General features: G+C 35.2%; 2 protein-coding genes across 9 annotated transcripts; both read left to right on the top strand.

Annotated features, from left to right (window-relative positions):
• The first annotated feature begins 3,564 nt into the window (after nucleotides 1-3,564).
• Nucleotides 3,565-8,349, top strand: LOC104086031 (probable protein phosphatase 2C 3). Of its 8 annotated transcripts, none has more exons than XM_033653361.2 (10): nucleotides 3,565-3,682; nucleotides 4,126-4,197; nucleotides 4,700-5,051; nucleotides 5,229-5,400; nucleotides 5,503-5,656; nucleotides 5,742-5,805; nucleotides 5,898-6,005; nucleotides 6,112-6,237; nucleotides 6,604-6,836; nucleotides 7,827-8,349. In XM_033653361.2, the coding sequence occupies exons 3-10, from the start codon at nucleotides 4,839-4,841 to the stop codon at nucleotides 8,044-8,046; spliced, it is 1,290 nt and encodes a 429-aa protein (XP_033509252.1). In that variant the 5' UTR covers nucleotides 3,565-3,682; nucleotides 4,126-4,197; nucleotides 4,700-4,838; the 3' UTR covers nucleotides 8,047-8,349. The 8 variants fall into 8 exon arrangements, with proteins under 8 accessions (XP_033509252.1, XP_033509246.1, XP_033509245.1 ...); XM_033653355.2 differs by having other exon boundaries at nucleotides 4,434-5,051; XM_033653354.2 differs by having other exon boundaries at nucleotides 4,312-5,051.
• Nucleotides 8,350-8,477: 128 nt separating this feature from the next.
• Nucleotides 8,478-11,427, top strand: LOC104086030 (rust resistance kinase Lr10-like). The gene is made up of 3 exons (XM_009590171.4): nucleotides 8,478-9,623; nucleotides 9,908-9,958; nucleotides 10,155-11,427. The coding sequence occupies exons 1-3, from the start codon at nucleotides 8,888-8,890 to the stop codon at nucleotides 11,258-11,260; spliced, it is 1,893 nt and encodes a 630-aa protein (XP_009588466.2). The 5' UTR covers nucleotides 8,478-8,887; the 3' UTR covers nucleotides 11,261-11,427.
• The last annotated feature ends 521 nt before the right edge of the window (nucleotides 11,428-11,948 follow it).

Genomic DNA, 11,948 nt, shown 5'->3' with positions numbered 1-11,948 from the left:
TCACAATCGGTTCAGGGTCAGGAACCAAATAATTTCCATATAGAAATATGAATGTGCTATATGATTTAATTGTTCCACCACAATGTACAAAGATGGATCCCCAAATAAGACTAGGGATATGTGTTGGTGATCCCAACAATAGGGAGAGAAAATGGGCAGCTGAAAAAGTAATGCATGTAATGAATTATTATGAGTACATCAAGATCCTCGTACGAGAAAATGTGAACTTGAAATTCAAGTGATAATTCATTTGCAAAATATTGCCAGGCGTATTTGCTGACCCAAAGCTAAATGTCATATTCAGCTACTAATGTTCCAAATAAAATAAAGTTCATAATGAATAGAGTCCATGGCATGCATAAAGCATAATAGACTAATCGGTTCCAAAGATAAAACTCCTTGAAGAAGGAGATGAACAAATGTTTAAGATGGTCATAATAAGGAGGCAAGTGCTCTAGAAGAGCACCGCGACATAACACTTCATAAGACCTCATGGGAGAGGTTCAGGTACCTGAAAATAATAAGATAAAGAGATCTCAATAAGTTATGTCTTTATTGGGTAATAGTAGAACCGATATAAAATGATCGTCGACGATATTGTTAATATAATGTAGCGCTCAATGTTATTAATATTGACGAGGATCTTGAGCTCAAATCTGTCATGAAGTTTGGACAGATAATTGATTGGCCAAATTAAAAATACGTAATGAAAATTGATTTCACATGAAAAATATGAAGTTGGACGGATAGTCCCAACACCTGAAAGTATAAAGCCAGTGGAGGTATAAATGTATTCTTGTGCGGAAAAAAAAAGAAAGAAGGTCAAGTCGATAGACATAAAGACGACTTGTGTCACAAGAAGATTTGTAAATATCCTGGCATTGATTATATAAAGACATGTTCTCCTGTGGTGGATGTCGCTATTTCAGGTTTTAATCTGGCAATACAAGAAAAACGTGATATGCGTATAATGAAAATAATTGAAGGATTTAAATTATTCTGAAGCATATTAAGGTTTCCAAGAAATTTATTAAATAAAGCTTCAAAAATCCTTATACGGATTGAAACAATCAGGGCGCATGTGGTATAATCGCCTGAATGAGTACCTGTTGAAAGAAGGGTACCAGAATGATTCAATTTGTCCTTGTGTCTTTAAAAAAAAAGATCTGGATCTAAATTTGTTATAATCGCCATGTATGTTGATGATTTAAATATCATTGGAACTCCTAGGGAGCTTCCTAAAGTAGTAGACTATTTAAAGAAAGAATTTGAAATGAAAGATCTTGGAAAGATAAAATTTTGTCTTGGTCTACAAATTGAGTATATGAAAGATGGAATTTTTGTCCATCAATCAACATACACTAAAATAATTTTAAAGCGATTTTATATGGATAAAGCACATTCATTCCGACCTTATAAAAATAATGAAGAGTTTCTTGGTCCCGACGTACCATATCTTAGTGCAATTGGTGCACTAATGTATCTTTCTAACATTACAAGGTCTGACATAACTTTTTCAGTTAATGTCTTAACAAGATATAGCTCTGCTCCTACAAAGAGACATTGGAATGGAATCAAACACATATTGCGGTACCTAAAAGGGACTACCGATATGAGATTATTTTATGGCAATGATTGCAGTCCTAATCTTGTTGGTTATGCCGATGCTGGGTATTTATATGACCCACAAAAGGTTCGATCTCGAACAGCTTATGTGTTTACATATGGAGGCACTGCCATATCTTGGCGATCGACTAAGCAATCAATCGTGGCTATTTCATCTAATCATGCTGAGATAATTGCTATTCATGAAGCAAGTCGAGAATGTGTATGGTTGAGGTCTATAATATACCTTATTCGAGACAAATGTGGTTTGAGGTGTGACAAACTACTCACAATTTTGTATGAAGACAATGCAACATGCATATCCCAATTGAAGGGAGGATTCATAAAAGGGGATAGGACAAAGCACATTTCACCAAAGTTATTTTTCACACATGATCTTCAAAAGAATGGTGATATCAATGTGCGAAAGCTTCAAGAAACTAGTATACAAGATTGGGATGCGAACGCTCAAGGATGTGAATTGATGCTCTCATCAGGGGGAGTTAATATGCGTTGTACTCTTTTTTCCTTACAAGGTTTTGTCCCATTGGATTTTCCTTGCAAGATTTTTTTTAACGAGGCAACCAAAAGACGTATTTCTAAACACGTGTACTCTTTTTCCTTCACTAGGATTTTTTTTCCTATAAGGTTTTTTCCTAATAAGGTTTTAACGAGGCACATTATCTATGGACATCTAAGGGGGAGTGTTATAAGAAAAATAAAATTATGGTGGATGTCTACTCTTCTTCCATGATCTTCTCAAATGCTTAATGACATATTCCATGACATATTTCTATGCTTAATGACATATTCAATGATATATTTTTTTCACTTTTCATGCCTATATAAAGGCCTTGTAATAGATAGGAAAATACACATAATTGAAGAAGAAAATCTCTTTCTTCTCTCTATCTCCATTTCTTGTTCATGTTTTACTAAATTGCTTTTATTTCATAACAACATGTCTTGTTCATGTTTTACTAAGTTGCTTTTATTTTATAACAAATTGTTCATTTTGTTCTCCTCAACTTATTGCTTTTTCAAAATAAAAAAAAAAATTGGCACATGGCAAAAGGTGTCTGATGTTTGATATCACATGCCTTTACCAATAGTCTAGCTAGTATCCTATGACATGAATGTTTGATCTTTTGCATCTTCTAAAAAAACATGACTTTAGTATTATCCAATTCAACAAAGATTAATCACTTGCTAATTAAGTTATTAGTACCCAAAGATTAATGTTTTCTCTGGTTCCATTTTGTTATTAGCATGTTCTTGTTAACACTTATGTCTGTCTAAAATAATTTCTTTACTTACACAAGTTATAGATAATGTCTGCATATATACTATCTTCCTCAAATTTCATTTATGGGATTAGGGTATATTATTGTTCTCGTAAAATTTTTGGACAGAAATTTGGAAAAATGTCTCTTGTTGATATTACTTACCAGTTACAAAATTTAAGGAAAAACAATTCTATGAATTTTATCCAAATAAGTTTCTTTTGTTCTACTCAAAAGGATACTATCATCAATGCAATTTAGTGTAAACATAAGGTGTCAGTAATTTTTTATATTACTAATGTAAACTATCCAATGTTGATGAAGGCGACTCGTGAAATAAATTATAAGAACGCTTGGAGGTAGATCCAGAATTAAATAAAAAATATAAAGAGTCAACTTGTTTAGAAAAGATAAAAATAACTATCCTAAAGCATTTAAAAGAAAAATTCGGCACTGAAAACATTTTAAAATAATTTAAGAAATTTTAAAATGAGGAAATGTCTATTGAAATATCTTTTTCCCCAATCCTTATAAGTTATAAGTAACATGAAAAAAAGGAAAAAAGATCATTATCATTTAAAAAAAAAAACAAGAGACAAAAGATGAAATATCTTTTTTTTGTCCATTCCTTATAAGTAATATTTAAAGGGAAAAAAAGATAATTAGAAAATAGAAAAAAGAAAGATAAAGCTTAGCTGCACCAGAAAGTCGGTAAAAAACAGAAAGCACAATGTAGTTCACAGTCTATCAAAGTCAGCTCTTTCACTTTCCATCATCTTTCTTCGAACAAACAGGTCAGCTTTCTGTTTTTATTTTTTAATTACATTTCTATGTAACTTCTTTATTAGTAATTACACTAAAAAAAGAGGAAGACAATATCTGTGTTTACTTCTGTTGTTGTAATTATGAAGTTGGCTGTTGTTTTCTTTCTTGCTGACGTGTTATATATCTTACACCAAGTAAAATACTAAAATTCATATCATTTGTTTTATTTATATTGAATTTAATTTATGTGTATATTATTATGTCTCTCTCTCTCTTTCAAGAATGTTTGTTTATTTGCTCATTTATTTTGAGTGAAAAAACTTTTTAAGTAATGGGTTTTGATGATTGGTTTATTACAGTTCATATCTTGTCAGCAACCCGCGTTTTTGTTTCCGTTTTGATTTTGCTCCTTTTTTTTTAAAGTTTTTATTATTAAATTTGTTAACTTGGAGGTGAATTCTTGACTCTGCAGTCACTATCAGATCTGCATTTTGGCTTTTTTTGCGGGGAGAAACATAGTACGTAAAAAGCCTTGTTTAATGAGGTAAATTCTTAGGTTGTTTTAGCAAAAGTCAAGTGATGAAATGGAGTTTTGAGCAGATTCTTGAATATTCATGTTCTTTATGTGTTTCAGTGTTTGTTCTTGTGTTTTTTGTAGTGTGTAATTGGATTTGGAGATCAAGTTTGAAACTTTGAGAGAGTTCTTATTTTGGAATGAAATTGTTAGGAGATTCTTGAAGTTTCATCTTGTTTTATGTGTTCATTGTTGTGTTTTTGTAGTGTGTGATTGGATTTGGAGATAAAGTTTGAAACTTTATGAGAGCTCTTATTTGGGAATATTGAGGTTGTCAGGGAGTAAATGTTTGTTGGGTTGAACAAAGGCGTATTCAGGATTTGAACGCGTTCGAGTTCGGTATCCTAACACAGTCCATTTGTTTTGCTGGGTCCCAATTCTCTTATTCGTACCTTTTTAGTAAAAATTTTTAACTCATATACATGTCAAGCTAAAGCTACTGGTTCTAATGAACTCGTATGTTGCATACTAGATCCGCCCCTGGCGTTGAATTGTCTGATAAGGAGAACGCGAGAAGTTCATATTATCCAAATTCGACCAAACAAAGGATAAGCGTCGAGGTTGTGGAGGAATTAGTGAGGTTTAGCTTGGATTAATTAGTAGGAGGAAAAATGGGGTCAAGAGAAGAGAGGCATAGGTTAAATCATGATCTTGTGCCATTAGCAGCACTGATTAGCAGAGAACTGAGGAATGAAAAAATGGAGAAGCCAACTGTTAGATATGGATGTGCAGCTCAGTCCAAGAAAGGTGAGGATTATTTTCTGATGAAATCAGATTGCCAGAGAGTTCAAGGCAATCCTTCATCCTCCTTCTCTGTGTTCGCGGTATGTATTTCAACATATTTTCAATCAATCTCCACCTTTCTCCAAATTAGATGGAGTCCACATATGAATCTTTTGCATCAATTTTGCTCTATTCAGGTCCATTTCATCGCGATACATTTCTCCATCTTTCTGTATAGATAATATTGTTCATCAGATTATAATTCCTCTTTTTTTCAGATCTTTGATGGACATAATGGGACAGCAGCCGCAGTGTTCTCAAAGGATCATTTACTAAATCATGTTTTGAGTGCCATTCCTCGTGGACTAGGGAGGGACGAGTGGCTACACGCTTTGCCTCGTGCACTAGTTGCAGGCTTTGTGAAAACTGATAAGGAGTTCCAGAGAAAAGGCATGAAATTTGTGTTTTCTGCATATCTTCTTTCGAGGTAATTGTCTTAAATTCATGCTTCAGTAGTGCTAATTCCATATATGCCTTCATTTGTCACTGCAGGACAAACTTCCGGAACCACAGCTACATTTGTGATTGTTGATGGATGGACTGTGACAGTTGCGTGTGTTGGAGATTCGCGTTGCATTTTGGATACTCAGGGTGGTGCTGTTTCAGAATTAACTGTAGACCATAGGCTTGAAGAAAATGCGGAGGAGTAAGCGTCTATCTCTATCTTCTAAATCTTCCTTTCTGGTTAACCGTTGATATGAAAATGTTCACCGTCTCTTGATTATTCGCAGAAGGGAGCGTGTCACAGCAAGTGGTGGTGAAGTAGGAAGACTTAGTATTTTTGCTGGTACTGAGGTGAGTTGTAAAATTTGTGTCTGATCGAGCATAGGAAAATCGTTCTGGCATCACATTACTGGTGTAAAACAAGCTTTTGTTAATATCTGCAGGTTGGTCCTCTTCGCTGTTGGCCAGGAGGTTTATGTCTTTCAAGATCAATCGGAGATATGGATGTAGGGGAATTCATTGTTCCAATACCATATGTCAAACAAGTAAAAGTAATAACTCTCTTGTCTTTCTTACACTCTTGTAACCAAATCCTGCTGTATTCTTTTCAGTTCTATATCTGATGTCTTAGGCCTTAACTTTTTCAACATTGTGAAGCTATCAACTGCAGGTGGAAGGCTAATCATTGCATCCGATGGAATTTGGGACTCCTTATCGTCGGACATGGCTGCAAAGTCTTGTCGTGGCTTGCCTGCTGAGCTTGCTGCTAGGCAAGTTGTGAAGGTAGTGGCGTTCACACGAATTCCTTGCATCCATAATACTCCCTCCATCCCAATTTTATGCGGTAGTATTTGACTCGACATAGAATTTAAGAAAGAAAGGAAGACTTTTGAAACATATGGTCTAAAACAAGCCATAGATATTTGTGTGGATGTAGATCATTTCATTAAGGGTAAAGTATGAATTTTAAAGTAAAAATGCTTCTAAATAAGGAAGTATGACATTATTTTTGGGACAGACTAAAATGAGAAGTATGGCACATAAATTGGGACAGAGGGAGTAAGTATTTTGGATGACAGAGATTTTAACGGATTTAAGCTTTTTGTTTGAGAAATAGTTAAATTTATGGCCAATTTGTTGATTGTTTAGGAAGCTTTGAGGACGCGTGGGCTGAAGGATGACACGACGTGCATAGTAGTTGACATAATTCCTCCCGATAACACTGTACAGCCTGCAACTCCGACCAAGAAATATAACAAACTCCAATCTCTTTTCTTCAGAAGAAAGTCACAGAAATCTACTGCTAAACTATCGAAAAAGCTGTCAGCTATAGGCATTGTAGAGGAACTGTTTGAAGAAGGATCAGCAATGCTTGCTGAAAGGTTAGCATTCTCTTCAACTTTGAAACCTTCAATCTATAGTTTAATATTTCATGAAGCTTTTTTTATTTCAGTTGATGTTGATTGGAGTAATTAGAGAAAATTTGTTGATATAAGATATCAAGATGCTTATTCACATATAGCCTTTTCACACTGATATCATATTAGTAGCTTGGTATTACATTTTGACTTGAGTAGATTCTACACTGTTGTGGTTGGTGGGTATCTGATGATATATCACTATATACTGGTCAGATTCTTCAAAATCAATCAGTATTTAGAAATGCAACTTGTTGTAGCCTATGTTGTCCCGATTCTCAAAAATGTCTCGGGGTGCATGCTGGATCCTCCAAAAGTAGTACTTTTTTTGGAGGTTCCGACACGAGTCCGCAACATTTTGGCGAGTCCGTGCAATATAGGTTGTAGCTTTGTCGCATGTGTAAAGGTACGAGTCAGTTGACAAAGAGATCATGATATATGGATTTTAGTTAACGACAAGAATTGTCTGGGAATCAAATGCATTAAGAGTGCACTAAGGGGTTGTTTGTAAAGACAAGTTATGTTGGGATTAGTTATGCTTGGATTAGTTATACTGAGATTAGTTATGTTGGGATTAGTTATCCTGGTATTATTTCTTAATGACTGTTTGGTATATTGTATTAATCCTGAGATTGTTAATTTTACTTCTTTATCCTGTGTAACTTATCCTGGAATTATTATTCCACCCTCTGGCAAGTATAAGTTATCCCGGTACTATTTTTAATCCTGGGATAAAGGATTAGTAACCAAACAAGGGATAAAGTGGTAATAAATTTTTTTCAAGGATTATTTTTACTTATCCATCCTACCAAACGACCCCTAAGAGTTTCTTTGGCCTTTGCTAATCAAGGCTAACATTCCAGAATGTCAAAAGAATGGAACGTATTCTTGACTTTTTGTTCTCACTTTTCCAAGAAGAAAACTTTGATCATTTTATTATCATGTGGATTGCAGATTAGGGAGTGAGGATTCAAATGGTCCATCAATGTCCAGTCTCTTCATCTGTGCTATTTGCCAGGTTGACCTTGCTGCAAGCGAAGGCATATCAGTACATGCTGGTTCAATTTTCTCGACGAGCTCAAAGCCTTGGCAAGGTCCGTTCCTATGTGCTGACTGTCGTGATAAGAAGGACGCCATGGAAGGGAAACGGCCAAGTGGTGTTAAAGTCGCTTAACTCGTGCATCATTGCCAAGTGTGTCAACAGTTTTGTTATAATTCTTTCTGATTTCTGCCTCATATCTTAGTTAGGATGATTTATTGAACATTGGCATCAGAGCATACTGTATGTCAGCCAATAATGTAAATAGGTTCTATCAAATGGAAAAGTGCGATAGAGGTTATTGGGATGTTATATGATCCTTCTTTCATAGTAGTTATGAGATTCTAAGAGACATTAAATGTGCACAAAAACTACTTATTTTGTACTTAAGATAGTGAATGAAAATGTGCTTGGAATCTCAGTTGGCACTGAAGCAAATTACAAGCTCAATAAATATACTATAAGTTGTAATATGTCATATCAGACTAAGAAAATACTATCAGAAAGGGAAATAACATCATTTCACAGTGTTTTGAGTTTGTATCTTCATTAGTCTAGCTTTCTGAGAACATTTCCATATCTACTAACAACCTTGACCCCGAATAAGCAGCCTAAATTGACTGGAAAATAATAATCACAAAAAAGAATTCCACTGAACAATTAAGTCAATATCTACTCCTTCATCCCTGTTAGCTTGTCTCTTTTGCGACGAAGGAGTGTCTTAAAATGAAGTCATCTCAGACATATCAAGTCAGTTTCTTCACTAGGCTTGACAATGAAGCCTAATTATTGATGCAAGACTTCCAAGTCTTTCCAGTGAAAAGTAAGTGCTTTGAAAATTCCCTAACAGCACATAATATACGTTTCTGCCAATTTTTCCAAAGACACTATACTTTTAAACACAAATTTAGTTCATATCTAGTCTTCCTCTTCTTGAGATAGGAAATTGTTTGTTTGATCAGTAGGAGGATTCTATATGGCTATCACTTCATTTGTAAGCTTCCTTCTATCTCTTCTTCTGATCTTAGTACAGGCAAAAGGCAGAAACGATTCTACTTGTCCAAAGTCCTTTTCATGTGGGAGTCTTACTGGCCTGAGCTTTCCTTTCTCTCTTTCCACACAACCTGACTGTGGAATAATGCCCATTTCTGGTTGTGATGCAAAAACACCTCCAAGAATCCAGCTACTTCCTGGAGGAGATTGGTATTATGCTTTGGCCAAGCTGAATAATTATACAGTTGCGCTTGGGGACCCGAAGCTTCATGACGAGTTGAGGCAACATGATTGCCAGGCTTTTAACAAAAATATCTCCCTTCCAGACTCTCCTTCTATTTCTTACAAAGTTCTCCCAGCAAATATTGTCAACTTCTTCAAATGCAACAGCACTAGTACTACCCAGAAGAAGATCAACCATTTTCCTGTTTATGAAAAATACAATGGTTGTAAAGGCTTTAGCATATACTACAAGTTTTTCCAAGATCGCGATGAAGACATTCGAGCAGGCAACCTTACTGTCAACTGTTCACTTATCAGATTGCCAGTAAATTCAATGCCAGATGATGGTGATGTGTTCAAAATGTTAAGTCCTGCTTTTCGGGTAGAATGGAAACTGTCTGATGAGTGTTACCAATGTCACTATGGTGGAGGTCAATGCCAGACTGATAAAACCAAAAAGTTTCACTGTACAAATCAGTATAATCCACATGCTCAAGGTCTAGTGCATATCCCTTAAGAGTCCTTGCTTGTTTTCATATCACATAATGATAAAAATTTCATATTATTTTCCCTCTTCATTTTAGGAGCAAAAACGACTAAGTTTTTTTCATTAAGTAATATTACTGCTTGTAAAATTGGGCTTAAGCCGAGGCGTTTAATTATACCTACATGGGCACCATAAGCTTCAGCCACTCTTTGGGATGTACTTCAAAGCTACAAATTATCTAACTAAGAAGATCAACGGTTTTTTAACTTTTTCTATTTATGAAATCTACAACAGGAACATCAAAAACAGGCCAGCATCGGAGAATCTGGTTCATACTAACCACAGGTATCTCTTCTTCTTTTTCTTCTCTAAAACTGTAACTGCCAAGAAAATTTCTCAGTTACCTTCTTTCCCTTCGCTCTTTCGAACATATTCTTTTTAGTCCACATATACAATACAGACTATAACCCAAAGAGTGCTGTAGGACTTTCAGAATGAATTTATATTCTCTGATGGTGCATGGCTTCATTTTTCTTCACAGGTGCAGTTTTGTTGACTGTTGCATTGTTGGTTTTACTCTTCTGTTTTAGAGAAAAGATTGTGTGGTGCAAGAACATCAGGTTTTGGGAATCTAATCCTGAGGATCACAAAAATATTGAAGCATTTTTTAAGAACTATGGGTCATATGCTCCAAAGAGATACAGCTATTCAGAGGTCAAAAGTATCACCAGTGGCTTCAAAAACAAACTAGGTCAAGGAGGATTTGGTTCTGTATACAAAGGGAGTCTGCATAATGGAAGTCATGTGGCTGTGAAGGTCCTAAATATACTAAAAGGAAGTGGTGAAGAATTCATTAACGAGGTGGCAAGTATTAGCAGGACATCACATGTTAACATCGTGAACCTTGTGGGATTTTGTTTTGAGGGTCGCAAAAGAGCACTCATTTATGAATTCATGCCAAATGGATCTCTTGAAAAGTTTATCTATGAGGAAAGATCTGACAGAGTTCGCCAATTGGGCTGGCCAATATTGTACAAAATTGCAATAAGTATTGCTCGAGGATTAGAGTATTTGCATCGTGGTTGTACCACTCGGATTTTGCATTTTGATATAAAGCCTCATAATATCCTGCTTGATGAAGAATTTTGTCCTAAGATCTCTGATTTTGGTCTTGCCAAACTGTGCATGAAAAAGGAAAGCATTGTGTCAATGTTAGGTGCACGAGGGACTATCGGTTATATCGCTCCAGAAATTGTTTGCAGAAACTTGGGAGGTGTATCTCACAAGTCAGACGTCTATAGCTACGGAATGATGGTCCTAGAGATGGTTGGAGGAAGAAAAAATGTTGATGCCAGAGTAGATCGCACAAGTGAAATATACTTTCCACACTGGCTCTATCAACGAATTGAACTAGACGAAGAGCTTCAGTTAATTGGGATAATGAATGAAGAGGAGAAAGAATGTGCAAGAAAGATGGTGATGGTGAGTTTATGGTGCATACAGACTGATCCCTCGAATCGACCATCTATGACTAAGGTTGTAGAAATGTTAGAAGGGAACCTAGAGCTTTTGCAGATTCCTCCCAAGCCTTACCTATATTCTCCCTCAAGATCAGAGGTAGATTCATCAGTAGTAGAACTGGTCTAGTGTTTATTTGTCGATATGTCAGTTATTATCCATGTAGTCCATTTTGTTATGGAATTTTAGCAAAAGCTGGGATCCAATGTGTTTAGATGTCCTTGAGTGTGGGAAGCTGTAAATTTCATGTTTTTCTTAATGATTTATCACTAAAAAAGATCAGCGATTTGCGTAATGGGGGAATTTTAGAAGTGCTGGTAGGATCTAAATCAGATTGTCCTTTAATAATCCTACATGAATTTAATGGCATCCTATAGCCACTAACAATTTGCAGAAGTATTTTGATGGAATAGATCAAACATAAAGCCAATTTTTTTACCAGGAAAAGTATATGCTAATTGCACTTAACTAGTAAAGAGAAGAAATATTTGGTTCAACCAATGTTGTAGTCTAAAACTTCAGAAGAAGGAACATATTTAATGTAGAAGATTTAAGATTGTATTGCAATTATCATTAGTTGTCAGGGATGTAAAATTATTGCATGAAAATTGAAAGGATCTAATGACTTTTGGAAATAGTGTATCTTTTCACATTCAGGAAAGTATCTCACCTGGAAAATTTCTTCACAGTGTTTTGAATGTGTTTCTAAGAAATACCTATATCCATTAAGTTAATATCTAGTCTTCCTTTTCTTGAGGTAGGAATTTTTTGTTTGAGCATGGGATGATTCCATATATCTTAGTCTTCTTCTTTTGTT

Source organism: Nicotiana tomentosiformis, chromosome 10, assembly GCF_000390325.3.
Source record: "Nicotiana tomentosiformis chromosome 10, ASM39032v3, whole genome shotgun sequence".
Taxonomy (NCBI): domain Eukaryota; kingdom Viridiplantae; phylum Streptophyta; class Magnoliopsida; order Solanales; family Solanaceae; genus Nicotiana; species Nicotiana tomentosiformis.
Note: the sequence above shows the minus strand (reverse complement) of the source record. Positions and strands in the feature narration are given on the sequence as shown.

Coding starts and splice junctions, on each gene's coding strand:
- LOC104086030 (XM_009590171.4), top strand. CDS start 8,888: ATGGCTATCACTTCATTTGTAAGCTTCCTTCTATCTCTTCTTCTGATC. Junction 9,624..9,907: donor GTATAATCCACATGCTCAAG/GTCTAGTGCATA, acceptor AATCTACAACAG/GAACATCAAAAACAGGCCAG. Junction 9,959..10,154: donor CTGGTTCATACTAACCACAG/GTATCTCTTCTT, acceptor TTTTCTTCACAG/GTGCAGTTTTGTTGACTGTT.
- LOC104086031 (XM_033653361.2), top strand. CDS start 4,839: ATGGGGTCAAGAGAAGAGAGGCATAGGTTAAATCATGATCTTGTGCCA. Junction 5,052..5,228: donor CCTCCTTCTCTGTGTTCGCG/GTATGTATTTCA, acceptor TCTTTTTTTCAG/ATCTTTGATGGACATAATGG. Junction 6,006..6,111: donor CATATGTCAAACAAGTAAAA/GTAATAACTCTC, acceptor AACATTGTGAAG/CTATCAACTGCAGGTGGAAG.